Source organism: Rattus norvegicus, chromosome 18 (assembly GCF_021556685.1).
Source record: "Rattus norvegicus strain SHRSP/BbbUtx chromosome 18, alternate assembly SHRSP_T2T, whole genome shotgun sequence".
Classification (NCBI taxonomy): domain Eukaryota; kingdom Metazoa; phylum Chordata; class Mammalia; order Rodentia; family Muridae; genus Rattus; species Rattus norvegicus.
Window position 1 is genome coordinate 63,310,694 of NC_141551.1, and position 17,304 is coordinate 63,327,997.

The window sequence follows — 17,304 nt, forward strand, 5'->3', positions numbered from 1 at the left end:
TACACACATACACACATACACACATACACACATACACAGATACACAGATACACAGATACATACATACATACATACATACATACATACATACATCTTACTATATACTCCCCAGCTGGCCTGGAGCAATGTAGACCATGCTAGCTTAAACTCAGATCTATGCTGGACATGTGGTACATATATGACTTTAGTCCTAGCACTTGGGAGACAGGACGATATGAGTTCAAGGCTAGCCAAGGCTACAAAAGGAGACCATGTCTCAAAAGCAAAAATAAAATCACTTCACACACTTCCCTTTGCCTCTTAAACTTTATGATTAAAGGCATGCACCACCCAGCAATTTTTCTTCTTGGTTTAGTTCTTTTATCATTGGCATTTTGAGAAGTCTCTGCTTAAACTAATGTAACCATAGAGAAGGAGACCTGGAAGTTCATTCACACAAATCCACTAGAATTTGCATTTAAGATTTTCTACAATTTCTTTCCAGAACTTTGACAGTGGTAGTTAAACTAGGACTTTCAAGACCAGCCTGGGCTTCAATGAGACCCTGTTACAAAACAATATACAGCGTAACACAGATTCCATCCGCTCTCCAGGACCCACATGGTATAGAACCAAACTCTGAAAGTTGTCCTCTGATCGACACACAAAGCAAAGGGGAATGTCTGCCCCGCTGTAATGATGATGATGATGGCGGCAGAACTAGTGCCTTATTCTAATGTATGCTGAACATGGCAAATCAAGGTATTTAATAAATTCCTTACTAATGTGTTTAAGAAAATCTGTTCTAGACAGACATCGTGGCACACACCTTTAATTCTAACACTCGGGAGGCGGAAATGGAGGAGGTAATTTGTGAGTTCAAGGTCAGGAAGCTCTACAAAGCAAGTTCCAGGCCGACAGAAGTTATAGACTGAAATCTTATCTCAAAGGAGGATGGAAGAAATAAGTCCTAAACAAAATGAAATTTAGTCTCATCTAAAGTGGAATGGTGAAAACCCAGAATCTAAAGTTAAAAGAAATCCAGAGCGAAAAGAAAGCTTTCTAGCTTCTTTCCGTACTGTAGGAATGAGCCAAAACAAGGAGACATATTTAACAATTCACCAATCACTAAATTTGATCTTGGGTAGCCTGGATTAAAAAGTAGCCCACACGCTGTAAAAAGGTAGTCACTAGCATTCGTAATAAAGATTACTTTAGTATGAGCTCAATAAGTAAGGTTATTCTCTGGTGACAGAGCACTGCGGCGGCTTGTAGACATGTGGCCTCTTTTGGACCGAAAGAATTGTTGGATTACTTGGAGTGCTACTACGAACGGTGCACTCATTTGGGAAATGAACCCAACTGCACAGCTCATATAAAGATCTGTGGTGTACTATATATACTCTATAAAGTATGCCTAAGCAAAGGAAATTCTAAAGAGGACGCTACTTTAATCAATGATAATACAACCAAAGCCTCTGTTGTTCCGGGAAACTCTAGCAGAAGATGACCCGCTCTCCCGGAGAAAGTAGCCAATGAAAGGACTGGCGATTCCCCGATCCCTCGGGAGCTCTCGCCGCCGCTTCAGCTCCTGACTCTGCTTGCCACAGGCCCCCAGGATACCGCAAGAGACCGAGACCCCATGAGATCCCGCTTCGCTTTCGCTGGCCCCATCAGAGGGCTCTCTCGCCCTTTTCGCTGCTCCGGCTCCGCCGCCGAACATCGACCAACAAAAACGCGGTCAGTCAGCAGACCAGAGGCCGTCCCACCCCGCGCCGACTGCCCCTGGACCCTCCACCAGGCGCAACACAAGCCGGGGCCGGCCGGACAGCCAGCAGGCGCCGCTGTGGCGCCGCCTTCAGAACCAACAGCCTCCAGCTACCTCCGAGCTTCCCGTCTAAAGCCTCACAGAGGTGAGGACTGTCCGCGCAGGCGCGCCCCTGACGCGGCCCGCGCTCGCCACTTCCGCCCGAGCGGGAGGCGGGGGAGGTGACACGGAGCCGGCAGGCGCGAGCTCGGATCCTCCGAAGACCGGGACTCCGCGCGGACCTGAGACTCACCAAGTATAACGGCTGCCAGCGACACTGAGCATCCAGTTCCTCGAACTCCCGCTCGATGGTAGCCGACATGGCGGCGGGGGAGCGCGAGCGGAACAACCACAGCGGACAGGCTCGGGCCCCGCTCTATCCGGGGAGAGCGCTGGCACTGTGGCGCATGCGCGCTCCGCGCCCCGCCCCGCCCCCACGTTGAGCCAAGCCGGCCTTGGGGAAAGTACCTGGAGCGTCGGACGTCAGCGCGCCGCTTGGGCGCCGCGTGGGTCGGACGTCGTGGAGGAGGCGGGGCGGGGCGGGGGCGTGGTCCTGAGGTTGCCCAGGTGGGAGGGGCGGGGCCGGGCGCCACCCAGGAGCTACATTGGACAGAGTAGCCCAGGAGGTGAGAAAGTCCCTGGAAAGTCTCTGGCCAGCTCGTCTTCCTGGCCGTTCCAGTTCTCCTTTTCTCCTTTAGTCTTCAAGGTTTTTTTTCTTAAACTGCAGTAACCGTTTTCTATTTAAATACCATCTAGGTTAGTCAGTGGCCTGTGTTCAACTTTGAAACACATTAGGGTAATGTCAGTCTCAGCAAGTTTTGTGCCAAGCAAACCGCTATAGGGAAAGGGAAGGCGTTTAGGAGAATATGTCTTGTTTAGTTTAGAATGTAACTCCCAGATCCAAAGTTAGTGTAAGTCCCCTCCTACGAAACAAGTGCCTGGCTCCGGAAATCATTTTGCCTCAGATTTAAGATAACTCAACGTTGGTGAACTCATGTGCTTAAGAATCTTACCATCCGATAATCTTAAAAGAGATGTGAAAAATGCTTCTGGGCCTTTTGGCCAAGATCAAGTGAAAAGCTGTGAAGGGGTGGAGAAGCATGAACTGTTGTCCAATATTGAATTTAAAATTTTATCTACAGTTAACTCCATTCTGGGAATTCAGAGAAGCCCTGTTTTCAACCCCAGCACTGGGCACAAAGAGCAAAATCCCTAAATACAGCAATTCCATTTCTCAGTGTCTGTCTGCTTACTTGCTCTGTAGCCTCATGGGGGCTAGTGGCTGCTCTGTGGTGAAAAGCACAAGTAGAATGTTTGTGTCATCAAGGAACATTCTTCGGTTTGATTGGTTGGGGTTGGGGTTGGGTTTTTTGGTTGGTTAGTTGGTTGGTTTTATTTTGAAAAGGGCTCAAAGACCAGCCTAACCTCCAAGCTATGGAGGTTTCAAAATGAACTCAGGGCCTTGCATATGCTAAGCAAACACTCTTACTTAGCTATAGCCCCAGTTTGCCCTTTCTTTCTTTTCTTCTTTCTTTCTTTAAGATTTATTTATTAAATACACCGTAGCTGTCTTCAGACACACCAGAAGAGGGCGTCAGATCCCATTACAGATGGTTGTGAGCTACCATGTGGTTGCTGGGATTTGAACTCAGGACCTCTGGAAGAACAGTCACTGCTCTTAACCGCTGAGCCGTCTCTCCAGCCCCTCTTTCTTTCTTTCTTCCTTCCTTTCTTTCTTTCTTTCTTTCTTTCTTCCTTTCTTTCTCTCTTCCTTTCTTTCTTTCTTTTTTCAATTTAGGCGGACTCATCTGTTCAAAGCACTGGGTGCTGTTTCAGAAGACTGGTGTGGTTGCTCACAACCATCTGTAATTCCAGTCCCAGGGGTCTGATGCCCTTTTCTTGTCTCCACAGATACCAGGCACACACTATTTTGCCTGCAAAATAATGGTGCACATAAAGATTATTCTTTTTTTAGATTTTTATTTTAGGGTTTCACTAAGTTCAGCAGGCTGGCCTTGAACTTATTCTCAAGCTGAATCAAGCCTGTACTTGCAATTCTCTAAGTAGCTGGGGTTATATAGGCCTGCCTCCTGAGGCTTGTGTTTCGTTTTGTTTTGGTAGGGTCTTATGTTGTAGTCCAGTACAGTCTTAAACTTGACATCCTCTTGCCTCTGCCTCCCAACCACTAGGGTTATAGGCTTGTACAACATATTCCTGACAGATTGTATTTCTAGAGGAATAAACAAGCTGATTAGTCCAACTAAATCAAGCAGCAGGCTTACACCATCATCCAGGGTGTGCCTAGTTCACAATGGCTGATAGCCAGTGAAAAGGGAAAATGATGAGGTCGTCCACGAGTGGTGCTAGACTCAAAAGGGCCAAATGTATTGTGTGTCTCCATTTACATGAAGTTCAAGAGCACAGAGGTGAGTAATGCTGGGGCAGCCGGGATGGTCGAGGAGTATTGGTTGTTCCAGAATGTTGAGGATATTTTACATCTTTAAGTGCAATATTGTACATAATATAGTCATATTTTGTGTGTATTAGTCAATGAGCTGTGCATGTAAGATTTTTCTAACTTTATGCCAACATCAATAAAACTATAAAGTTTTTTAAAAGTCATGACTATTTTACTTAGAAATGGTAGCCACACACAGTATCCCACTTTGTATTTAATAGGTTAATGCCACCTCATGAATATAACAAGATTAGGACATCCCCAGGGCCATATAAGGCACTTTGATTCTCTGAAATTGCTAGCAGCTACAAAGTACAGGTGTGAACCACATGGGATTGAGACCAGGACTCTATTGATGCTTAATTTTGGACCCATAAAATATATCCGATGTCTAGTCTTACAAAATGGCACTCCACGCTTTGACCTGGGCCCTTCTGCTGGCATCTGTTAGGCTGGCTAAGTATCTTACGACAATGCTGTTGACTCCCCGCCCAGGGTGGTGATACATACCATTAATCTCAGCCGTCTGGAGACAGAGGCAGAAGATCTCTGTGACTTCAAAGCTGGCCTGGTCTACATAGTGAGTTGTAGGCCAACCAAATCTACAAAATGAGACCCTGGCAGGGCGTGGTGGCAGACAACTTTAATCCCAGCACTTAAAAGACAGACACAATTGGATCTCCAAGTTCAAGGTTACACAGAGAAACCCTATCTTGCAATAAATAAGTAAAAAACCAAGGACCAAATATTATGGCCTGGAAAGTAGGCTCAGCAGTTAAGAGCACCTGTTACTCTTGCAGAGGACACAGGTGGTGACTTAACAACCTTCAGAAGTTCCAGCTCTAGAGGACCTGACACCCTCTTCTGACCTCACACACCAGGCATGTGTCAAGCACACATACACACAGGCAGAGCATTCACACACAACGTGGATCTTGTTGGGGTTTTTTTAAAAGTAAAACAAGCAAACAAAAATCTTTCAGACAGCTAGGGTAGGGTCCCCTGACTGTACCCCCAGCACCCAGGCATGAAGACTGGAAATTCAAGGCAAGCTTAAGCCATATAAGACACTATCTCAAAATACCATTGAAAGTACCATTGACTAACTCTCTAGACCAACTATAGAGATCGGTTGAGTCTCTCAAATGAATTGTCACTCATTCATTTGTCCTAACATCTGAATGAGCTGCCTATCTTTGTTTAAGCTCCAAATTTGCCTTTTTTCTCTTCACTCTATTTACATACTTACTGTCACAGGCCCCATCATGAAGTGCAGGCTAGCTTGGAACTTAACTGTGTAAGCCGGCCTGGCTTCAACTCGAGAGGTCCTCCTACCTCTGCCTTCTGAGTGCTGGGACTGTAAAGACTTTTGCTACTTTGCCTGGCACAAAGTTTCCTCTCTTTAAAAGCCCTTTCTGTAAGAATGTTGTGGACCCTTTGCATGCTGATGCCTTTGAAAATGTTGTCAAGAGAGGGCAGTGAGACACTGCCGGAGTAAAATCAGTGTCTGGGCTTGTTTGCCCCTCTTAAGGGTAGCCTTACTGTGCAGTGATTCAGTGAGACATTTTCCCATGAGCAGTTTCCAGCTTAGATGACTGGCAGCAAGCTCTAGAGAGTGGAATGGTGGCCTAGAACCTGTGAATGTGGCCTCCCATGGGAGAAAAAGAAAGGTTTTTACAGATGTAATTAAAGTAAGTGATTTAAGATGAGATCATCTTAGATTATGGGGGTGGGAGGAGAGGGAGAGGGAAAGGAAAAGGCCATGTGAAGACAGAGGCAAATAGGTCCAGTAACCACAGGAACACTTGGAAAGTAGAAGAAACAAGGTCAGGTTCCATGCTGAACGCCTAGAGGAAGCAGAGCCTGCTGACCCCGGTCTTGGTTGTTGGCTTCTACATCGGCGAGAGAATGAACTGCTGAGCAGTTTTGCTTGGTTTTGTTTTGTTTTTAAGATACTGTCAATGAAACGTGTAGCCTAGGCTGGATTTGGGTACCAAGGCTACACATTTGAGCCGTCATGCTAGCTGAACTGCCGTTTCCTCAGGCCACCAAGATCCTGATTTGTTCCGACAGCTAGCTGCCTGAGGTTTTCAGCATGTTTTCCCAGTGCAATACCACAGGGACTCATCCTCCATTCAGTGAACCAGAGGCAGTGCCTTCCCCAGAGAGGCCCTGGTTGCAGGCTTGCTAGGGCTAAAAGGGAGGGAGGGGGGAGCTCTCTTCCTAGAACACTGTACCCTTCTCCATTTATCCTCACATCCTTTTGAGTTCTCCAAACTTATCAGTAGTACATCTTTGCTACTCCAACCCACTTTACTTAACACTTTAAAAATATATTTATGCACACCAGAAGAAGGAATCAGATCCCATTATAGATGGATATGGACCACCATGTAGTTGCTGGGAATTGAACTCAGAACCTCTGGAAAAGCAGTCAGTGCTCTTAACCTCTGAGCCATCTCTCCAGTCCTACTTACTTATTCTTTACAGTAGTTTTTTTTTTTTTTTCTGTCTACACTCTTGTGTGGTTGGTCGTAGCTAATTTACCTAGCACGTTTAGGATCCCCAATACCACAAACAAAAAACTACCTAGTAGGTTAGGGATTTAGCTCAGTGGTAGAGCGCTTGCCTAGCAAGCGCAAGGTCCTGGGTTCGGTCCCCAGCTCCGGAAAGAAAAAAAAAAGAAAAAAAAACTACCTAGTAATTGATCTGTTCTTATTAGACATACTGACATGAGGGGTAGGGAAAACTTACACAACTCTAAATTTAGTCAAGTGTGATGGCCTATGCCTGTAAATCTAGTACTTAGAAGTCTGAAGTCTGAAGTCTGTCATGAGTCTGGGGTTAAGCCTGTGCTATGTAGTAAGTTCTAGGTTATCCTGGGCTGTAGAGTGAGACACTGTCCCGAAAGTTAGTAAATAAATTGTAAAGTCAGCTGTTTTCTTTCCTTTTAAATTTATTTTGAGATAAAGTCTCATGTACCCCAGGTTAATCTGGAGTTTTCTATGTAACCAAGACTGGCCTTGAATTCCTAGTCTTCTTGCTTTCACCTCCAAGTTCTGAAATTATAGAGGCACAACACCATCAGTCCTGGTAGGTCTAGTGGAGGCAGGAGGATCAGGCAATCGAGATCACCCTCTGCTTCATGGGGAGTTTAAAACTACCCTAGGTGTCATGAGACCTTGTCTCAAGTAACTAAAAGAAAACGCAAAGAAAATAAAATCAACGATTTCTGCTGAGCCAAACTGGCATTGACAAAAGCACAGGGCAACAACACTGGACAAATATGGAGCAAGGGCAAAGAAGAAAGATCCCTTAGGCTCCGGAGAAATCTAAAAATGAAGGAAGGCTTATCAAGCCTTCAGCTCTCCATGCAAAGGTGATGCTTCTGGCAATGGAAGAATGGATGAAAGAGAAGGGGTCAGGTACAGGCAACTGGAGCCAACTCTTGGAGAGTTCTGCTGTGTATCAGACAAGGAGTAATGACCTCTGTGTTGTGGAAAGGCCAGCAGAACCCCTATAGCCTGTGTGGTTCCACCGACAGGATCAGAGTATGTTTACTCTGTAGAGACTGCAATGGAACGTCACCTGAGGAACCTGCCTAGCCTTTGCCTAAGTCACTCCTCTCCCAAAGCATAAAAATGAGCTGCAGTGAAAATCTGTAGTGACCCCAAGAGTTATGAATCTGAAGTCTGTCCTGGTACTGATAACATGACAAAGGTCAAAAGACCATACCACAGAACACAGCAGCAGAGGAGCACTGTTTACTCAAAAGACCTCATTCACGAGTTGCCTGCTGGTACCAGAGTTCCCGGAGAGGCCATGGTCCTTCCCTCTTCTGATGGCACTGGATTTCCTCCGGGCGATGTGATCGCCCGGCTGTGAAGATGCCTATACCAACCAGCTCGGTAGATGTTGAACTAGACCCAGAAACCCAAGCACAGTGTACGGTAGTAGCGTTTGGCGTGTGGCGTTTGGAAGTGTCACCAAGTATTTTAGAGATTCCTTTCTGGCTTAGCAGACCCTCTACTGACCGGAAGGGAGGGGTCAGCAGGAAGACAGCAGGTTCTGCTCATGGCAGGCAAGCTCTCGACACACTCCAGTTCCAGGGAAATCTTTCGTTGTTTTCCATGCTGACTTCCTCCTCTGGAATCAGAACATGTTGTGAAGGAAGGGGTCCTGCTTTGTTCTGCCTTCTGTCCCGGGGTTTAATGGTCAAAAATAGATGACAAAACCATGAGCACAAGGCTCCCCAGAACAGCTGTGGACCGAGCCAAGAGCCACACTGAACCTGGATATCCCCAAAGCCTTGCTTTGCAAAGACCTGAAGTACAGCTAGCAAAAAAAGAGCGCAAAAGCAAACGGTCCTCTGCTGTAGATCCCCTGAGTGCTCAGACTTGGTTCCAGGTGATTCTGGGGGCCTTTGTGTCCCACAATGCAACTGACTAAAGGTCTTTTCTGTAACTTAGGGTTTGAGAAAGGAGATACCTTTTCCTAGGAAGACATGCATATCCTTAAAATTCGCTTGTGCTTTCAGGGGGTCCCTAAGCCCTTCCCCTCAGAGACTTGTGCATCTGATGTAACGATATCAGGTGCCCACTAGCCCTTGTCTCTGGTTCCATGTTCTGGAGAGCGAAGTTAACCAAGTAGTTTCCCCTCTCCAGACAACTCAAGTGATTGCTAATAACACAGTGGTAGACGGTGTTATTTCTTGTACCATCCACGGACTCCAAGAAATGCCCACAAACCCTTCCACCTCCTGGCTTCTAGATGGAACTTTCTGGATTCTCTGGTCATCAGCCCTTTTCTTAAAACCCATACTAGGAAAGGCTGGACCATTTCACTAGTTCACCACGAGTAAAATCAGCACTGTTTGTATTTAATGGTCCCAAGCCATCAGCATATGTGAGCCTTTTCTTCAAGCCTCTGGGCTCTAGAAGTTGTGCCCTTTGACCTGCTGGCAGTGATGTAGCAGGCCAGCACCAGGCTCTGGGGTTGTTAATTTGAAGAAAGTGAGTTTGATGTCACTTGCTTTTCCCCCTCAGTGACCACTCCTAAATACGCCTTCCCTCAGTCCCCTCACTCATAGCTCCAGCCTGTCATCTAGACAATTGGTGAGGATGAGCCGGGCTCAGTTATACTTTGAAATGGGTTTGCCTGGCATGGTGGCCCAGACCTATAATCCTAGCACGTAGGACATGGGGTTGAGTTGAAGGTCATCATTGGCTGTATGGTAAGTTTAAGGCCAGCCTGGGCAGACCAGCCTTGCTGGGGTTTTAGCTCATGGTGTTCTATATAGCTTCGAAATTAAGTTAGAGTATAACGATGCTTTCTGGTTACATGACAGTTAATAAAGCTGGTTGGCTCTAGAGTCAGCCTGCCAGGGACAGATGTAATACACGTTACTCTGACATTGTAAAGCACTGCAAAATTAAATTACTTTAAAACCCTGTATCACAAAGGCATGGGAACACAGTTATGGATATAGAAGCCTAGAGTTTATACCTCAGATCTGACTTACATTAAAGACAAAATCTATGTTTTCACACCTGTTGTAGAATGGAGCTAATGTCCTCTACCCTATCTCTCTTTTAAAAGAAGTGGAAAAAAAATGATAGTTTTTAACTTAGAGTTCTGTGTAAATAGTTATCATTTAAATTTTTGACACTTATGTATTTATATTTGCATGTATTGGGTTGTTTATTTGCAATGGGAAGTACAACTTTCCTAAGTCAGTTCTTTCTGTCCACCATGTAGGTCCGGGGCTCAAACTAGGTTGGTCCCTGCATTTGGCAACAATTTCCCCAGCCTAATTTTATAATTTTTATTTTTATTTTTGTTTTTGTTTTTTTGTTTTTGTTTTTTGTTTTTTTTTTTTTTTTGGTTCTTTTTTTCGGAGCTGGGGACCAAACTCAGGGCCTTGCGCTTCCTAGGTAAGCGCTCTACCACTGAGCTAAATCCCCAGCCCCTGTTTTTGTTTTTTTAATTTTCTCTGTGTACCCCTCAATGTCCTGGAACCTGATTTGTAGATCAGGCTGGCCCTGAACTCACAGAGATCCACCTGCCTCTGCCTCCCGAGGGCTGGCATTAAAGGTATACACCATCACACCCAGCCTGAATTTATAATTTTAAAAGGGAAATGGCAAATCACAGTGGAGGAGGTTTTACAATGAACACAAGAAAGAACCAGGTCCAAAGGTATAATGAATGCCTACAAATAAATATGAAAAGACATGTTAGATGGTAGTGACTTAGGCCTTTACGCCCAGCACAGGGGAGGCAGAAGCAGGTGGATCGCATAGTTCAAGGACTGCCTAGTCTACAAAGCAAGTCCCAGGACAGCCAGGGCTACACAGAGAAACTCTGTCTCAGAAAAACAAAAACAAAGCAAAAGGGAAGGAAGGAAGGAAGGAAGGAAGGAAGGAAGGAAGGAAGGAAGGAAGGAAGGAAAGAAGGAAGAAAGGAAAGAAATGCAATCTGAAAATGAACAAGACATTTATTTGAACGGAAATTTTTTGAAGATGATATTCCAATGGCCAATGTACAGATGTTAGTCACCAGGGATTGCAAAATAAAACTGTACTGAGCAATGTAAGACCAACCCCAACATAAAGACGGGAACATGGAAAAACCACAATTGCTATTAGATTTTCTGTTGATATATAAACATCTGAGGGTTTTTTGTTATTTTGTTTTGTTTTGTTTTTAAAAGAAGGTCTCGGGGTTGGGGATTTGGCTCAGTGGTAGAGCGCTTACCTAGGAAGCGCAAGGTCCTGGGTTCGGTTCCCAGCTCCGAAAAAAAAAATAGCAGTGAAAAGAGTTCTGTGATTGGGGGTTACTCCAACATGTGGAACTGTATTAAAAGGTTTCAGAGTTAGGACGGTAGTCATTGCACCTCTCCTAGTGTGGGCACCTATGATCCACTGCAGAGAATAAAGGCAGTCCTCAGAGAAGGTCAAGACTGAGAGATTTCCGGAGAAGCAGCATCAGAGTCACTAGGTTAATCAGAAATGGTCTCTCCTTCTGATTGCCTTGCCTAGATCTCGCTAACATTTCCATCTCGTTAAAACCAGTTTTCGGGGTTGGGGATTTAGCTCAGTGGTAGAGCGCTTGCCTAGGAAGCGCAAGGCCCTGGGTTCGGTCCCCAGCTCCGAAAAAAAGAACCAAAAAAAAAAAAAAAACAAAACAAAAAAAACCCAACAGTTTTCATTCAGGTTTTGTGTTGCTCGAAGCCCAAAGCATGCTGAGTGATGTAATCCCCCATAGTTCATTAAAATGGAAGGTTTCCTTCTTGATGGAGAGAGTCTTGCTGTGTAATCCAGGGCTTCAACTCAACCCTTCTACCACTACCTCCCTAGTGCTTAGACTCCAAGAATTCTCTAATGCTTGACCAGATCCATGCTACTGGGATGGTTCACCTTGACAGGATCTAGAAGCATCGATGAGAGAAGCCCCTGGTCATAGCTGTGAGAGACCTGATAACAATAACAGGTAGGAAGATGCATTCCAAAGAGGTGGCGGCATTCCCTGGATTGTGTCCGGTACTGCATGGAAAGAAAGCTAGCTGTAGACAGCATTCATCACTTTCCTTCCCTTTCGGCAGATGTGATGTGACCATCTGCCTCAAGATCCTGCCACCAAGAGCGGCTTCTCCATAATGGTCTGTTCCCTCAAACTGTGAGCCCAAATAAACCTTTTCTCCCTGAAGTTTGCTACCTGCTGGGTATTTTGTAACAGTAAGAAAACAAGTAACAAATCCTACCAAGGAGAGGAGACCAACTATGGGTATGGGGCAAAATAGGGTTCAAGCTTCACGGGAGAGCCTTCAGAGAATCGTCAGAGCTTCCATGAGGCAGAGAACTCACTGTACCTTTGGGACTGTTTTATGCCTGGTCTTTCATGCTTTTCCCTACTTTCCCACATTCCCACGGAATGTCAAGTAGGTGAAATTTCAAGGGGGGGGGTGGAAGCTAACTACAGAAAACATAAAGAACCCCTTGTCTATTATCTGACAGGATTTCTCTTTCTTGACCTGTGTGTCCCACTCCCCAGCACCTCAATAAGCCACACCCATTCCCATAACACTCCCCAGAAAGGCTTGACATAGCCTCCAATTTACATTGCTAAGCCTGAAGGGGACTTTGGATTGGGTGACTAAAGGAACACAGGGAGGAGGCAGAAGAAGATGAAAGAAACAGAAAGGTGAGATGTGGGAAACACAAAGGGTTAAATAAGACAAAACCGATACAGAAATGCAAGTGGAAAGAAGCCACTTGGCGGAAATTAAAATTCATCTAAGGTCAGGGCACTTCTTGAAATCAAAACATGTACTCATTTTATTTCTCCTTGCATTGCTCAGTAATAGCCAATCACATAAGAATTTGTCCACTTGAGAGTGAGACATAGACCCCTTTGCACTGGGCATAAGGACACAGTGGACCTTTAGGTGTGCTTGCCTGCCTGCCTGCCTGTCTGCCTGCTCGCTTGCCTGCTTGCCTGCCTGCCTGCCTGCTTGCTTGCCTGCTTGCTCGCTTGCCTGCTTGCTTGCTTGCCTGCTTGCCTGCTTGTTCGCTTGCCTGCTTGCTTGCTTGCCTGCTTGCTTGCTTGCCTGCTTGCTTGCTTGCCTGCCTGCCTGCTTGCTTGCTTGCCTGCTTGCTCACTTGCCTGCCTGCTTGCTTGCCTGCCTGCTTGCTTGCCTGCTTGCTTGCCTGCCTGCCTGCCTGCTTGCCTGTTTGCTTGCTTGTTTGCTTGCCTGCTTGCTCGCTTGCCTGCCTGCCTGCCTGCTTGCCTGCCTGCCTGCCTGCCTGCCTGCCTGCTTGCCTGCTTGCCTGCTTGCCTGCTTGCCTGCTTGCCTGCTTGCCTGCTTGCCTGCTTGCTCGCTTGCCTGCCTGCTTGCTTGCCTGCCTGCCTGCTTGCCTGCTTGCCTGCTTGCTCACTTGCCTGCTTGCTTGCCTGCCTGCCTGCCTGCTTGCCTGCCTGCTTGCTTGTTCACTTGCCTGCTTGCCTGCTTGCTTGCTTGTTCGCTTACTTGCTTGCCTGCCTGCCTGCCTGCCTGCCTGCTTGCTTGCCTGCTTGCTCGCTTGCCTGCTTGCTTGCTTGCCTGCCTGCCTGCTTGCCTGCTTGCTCACTTGCCTGCTTGCTTGCCTGCCTGCCTGCCTGCTTGCCTGCTTGCTTGCTTGTTCGCTTGCCTGCTTGCTTGCTTGCCTGCCTGCCTGCCTGCCTGCCTGCCTGCCTGCCTGCCTGCCTGCCTGCCTGCTTGCCTGCTTGCTCGCTTGCCTGCCTGCCTGCTTGCCTGCCTGCCTGCCTGCCTGCCTGCCTGCCTGCCTGCCTGCCTGCCTGCCTGCCTGCTTGCTTGCCTGCTTGCTCGCCTGCCTGCCTGCCTGCTTGCCTGCTTGCTTGCTTGTTCGCTTGCCTGCTTGCTCGCTTGCCTGCCTGCCTGCTTGCCTGCCTGCCTGCCTGCCTGCCTGCCTGCCTGCCTGCCTGCCTGCCTGCCTGCCTGCCTGCTTGCTCGCTTGCCTGCCTGCTTGCTTGCCTGCCTGCCTGCTTGCCTGCCTGCCTGCTTGCCTGCCTGCCTGCCTGCCTGCCTGCTTGCCTGCTTGCCTGCTTGCCTGCTTGCTCGCTTGCCTGCCTGCTTGCTTGCCTGCCTGCCTGCTTGCCTGCTTGCTCACTTGCCTGCTTGCTTGCCTGCCTGCCTGCCTGCTTGCCTGCCTGCTTGCTTGTTCACTTGCCTGCTTGCCTGCTTGCTTGCTTGCTCGCTTGCCTGCCTGCCTGCTTGCCTGCCTGCCTGCCTGCCTGCCTGCCTGCTTGCTCGCTTGCCTGCCTGCCTGCTTGCCTGCCTGCCTGCCTGCCTGCCTGCCTGCCTGCCTGCCTGCCTGCCTGCTCGCTTGCCTGCCTGCCTGCCTGCCTGCCTGCCTGCCTGCCTGCTTGCTTGCCTGCTTGCTCGCTTGCCTGCTTGCTTGCTTGCCTGCCTGCCTGCTTGCCTGCTTGCTCACTTGCCTGCTTGCTTGCCTGCCTGCCTGCCTGCTTGCCTGCTTGCTTGCTTGTTCGCTTGCCTGCTTGCTTGCTTGCCTGCCTGCCTGCCTGCCTGCTTGCCTGCCTGCCTGCCTGCTTGCCTGCTTGCTCGCTTGCCTGCCTGCCTGCTTGCCTGCCTGCCTGCCTGCCTGCCTGCCTGCCTGCCTGCCTGCCTGCCTGCTTGCTTGCCTGCTTGCTCGCCTGCCTGCCTGCCTGCCTGCCTGCCTGCCTGCCTGCTTGCTTGCTTGCTTACGTGCTTGCCTACCTCAGTATAGGTAGCATACCCGTCAGCAAAAGTAAGACTTTTTAACCTTGCAGAAATACTTGGAAGTATCTGGTCATTTTCGTGAGAGTCCAGATCCATTTCTTAGAGAAAAGAGTGGTATGAGGGAGAACGGGACAGGAGTCTGTGAGCACAGCAATGTGAGAAGAAAGTGCAGTGTCCACAGAAGATTTCATGCAGAATTCCTAATGTGTAACTCCTAGGGTGAGGCTTGAAGAAATCCTATGGGTTCGGAGTATGTCTCGGTGGTACAGTGCACACACAGGTGAAGAAAGAGAAATCCTGTCAGGTAATAGACAAAGGGTTCTTTATGTTTTCTGTAGTTAGCTTTCTTTGCCTCTTTTTGAATGAAGGAACCTTTAGACAGACTCTCAAATAGTATGAGGACCCGTGAAAGCCATGTAATATTAGAATAGTCTATTCAACCTTCTTAAACTCTGCATCCAAATCTGACCTAAAGACCTATCTTTAGAACCTGCTCCTTCTCCTGAATTCTCTGTTCCAGTTAATGACGTCACTCATTCATCCACACCCAAACCAGGAAATTCTTGTCAACATATTACTGCCCTCTTGCTCCTCTAGCCGATGGGTCACTTGGTTCTGTTGACTCTTGCCTTCCAAGAAATCTCATTTCTGTGCTCTGCCCTGCCTTTCTCCGAGGCTGCTCTGGTTTAGGGCTTTGCTCTCTTCCTGTCTATCCTTTTCTAGTCAACCGTACAGCATTCCAGTTAGTACTTGGAGTGCCAAGAATGCCCAGAGGCAATAAATACAAAATCAATGAGACTGAAAGAGTGACTGAGTGGATCCTTTTGAATATTACAAGTGCTTCTGCTGTTGCTGCTGCTGCTGCTGCTGCTTCTTCTTCTTCTTCTTCTTCTTCTTCTTCTTCTTCTTCTTCTTCTTCTTCTTCTTCTTCTTCTTCTTCCTCCTCCTCCTCCTCCTCCTCTTCCTCCTCCTCCTCCTCCTCCTCCCCCCCCTCCTCCTCTTCCCCTCCTCCTCTTCTTCCTCCTTTCCTTCCTTCCTTCCTTATTTATTTATTTTGTTTTCTGGGGGGAACATGTTTTTGTTTTTATTTTTTTTTTAATGTAGCCCTGGCTTTCCCGAAATTCATTATGTAGACCACACTGGCCTCAAGCTCACAGAGATCTATCCGCCTACCTCTGCCTCCTGAGTGCTGGGATTAAAGGCAAGCACTACCACGCCTGGCTTCAATTATTTCCTTTTCCCTACTATGGTAAAACATTGTAATATCTTTTTTTTAAATCTCCTCTCAAAAAAAAATCTCCTCTCGCTTTTTTGCCTCAGTACTGGAACCGAACCCAAGGTCTTGTTATGCTAGGAAAGCACTCTATTGACGAGCTATATCCCCATTTTAATTTTTATTTTGAAATGGGAGCTTGCTAGATTGCCCCCAGGCAGTCCTTAAGTTGGAGTTCCTTTCCCTCAGCTCCTGGAGTTGCTGGACTTACAGATCCGTAGAAACATGCCCATGTCTCCGCATGGCTCTTTTTCTTTTCAAAGGATTTTTTAAAATATAGCTAAAAATAAAACTGGCTGGGAGAAGATACTACTGTTCTCTTCCCTCAGTTTTTCTAAGCAGGAAATCCTGAGCTAGAGATTTGGGCTGAGCCCAAGTATTTGATATGGGAGGTGATTCCAGGAAACACTAGAGAGCAGGGAAGGAAGAGAGGGGGAAAGGAAGCCAATAAGGGGTTTATCAGCAACCATTTACCACATGGGCAATTAAACCTGAGGCCCACTGGAGAGCTTGAGGAAGCAGTCAGTACAGAGCATACTGTCAAATTTTCCAAACCATCAGACAAAGAACTTGGGGTATTATCTGTCAACTGCCCAGTTGTCACAGTTTGAAAGATGTTTCTAGAACAGATTAGCTCCCTAGCACTCTTAGCATGCCCAGTGTATGTAACCTGAGCTTGTTCTATGGAACAAAAATGTTCAAGAGGAAAATAACCTTTGAATTTAGAAGTGAAAGCAGATGGTAATGGGGAAGGCACTTAGAGCGTCTGCTACAGATATTTTTATAGCTTTTATATTCGCCATTAAATTGCTCCATGAATGATCAGAACCGATGTATACTATACTTAGCAATTTGAAACTATGACCTTGCTCAAGCCCCGTGACCCTGATAGTTTGTCCTTTCTTTCTTCGCTAATTTTCCCATGAGGTCACATAGCCGAGACTGTCTTGGAACTCACTAAGAATAACCTTAAACTTGTGATCCTCCTGCTCCGATGCTGGAATTTCTCTGGCTTGTGCTGATCCTGTTCTGTTTTATATAACGCTAGAGATGGCAAATTATTATTTGTAGTTGTTCTTTACTACTTCGTGGGTTTTCTTCCCTTTCTTACCCTTTATCCACCCAGTTTCACTTCTAAACACTAAAGAGGAGAGAAAGAAGGCTAGAGGGGAAAGAGAAAGAAAAAGAGAAAGAGAGATACAACAGCTCTTCCCAGTTCCCAGCCCAGCCCCTTCAAATGTTTCTCCCAACCGTCCCTCCCTCAGTTCCCCAACAGGCTGCTTAAACAGTCCCATCTCCCAATTTCCCCAATACTAGCAGTTGTAATTATTAGTAACAAAAATAATATCCAGATGAACTTCACTGCTTCAGATGTACCTCGCTGCTTTATGTTGTTTCCAAATCTTTTTATAACTATTCAAATTTTCTATTTGTTTTTTTAATATTTATTTATTTTATCTATATGAGTACACTGTAGCTGTCTTCAGACATCGGGTTCCATTACTGAT

The 17,304-nt window shown here is 46.8% G+C and overlaps 2 protein-coding genes across 4 annotated transcripts in view; one reads left to right on the forward strand and one right to left on the reverse strand.

Moving 5' to 3' along the window:
- The window catches only part of Ptpn2 (protein tyrosine phosphatase, non-receptor type 2), a 64,722-nt gene extending 62,536 nt beyond the window's left edge, over positions 1-2,186 (reverse strand). For all 3 annotated transcript variants that reach the window (NM_053990.3, NM_001414231.1, XM_087592060.1), the window contains 1 exon segment: positions 2,040-2,186. In NM_053990.3, coding sequence (NP_446442.1) covers positions 2,040-2,108 — 69 coding nt within the window. In that variant the 5' untranslated portion in view covers positions 2,109-2,186.
- Tmsb10l1 (thymosin, beta 10 like 1) overlaps positions 1-17,304 on the forward strand; it is a 98,628-nt gene that overhangs the window by 58,172 nt on the left and 23,152 nt on the right. The window lies entirely within an intron of this gene.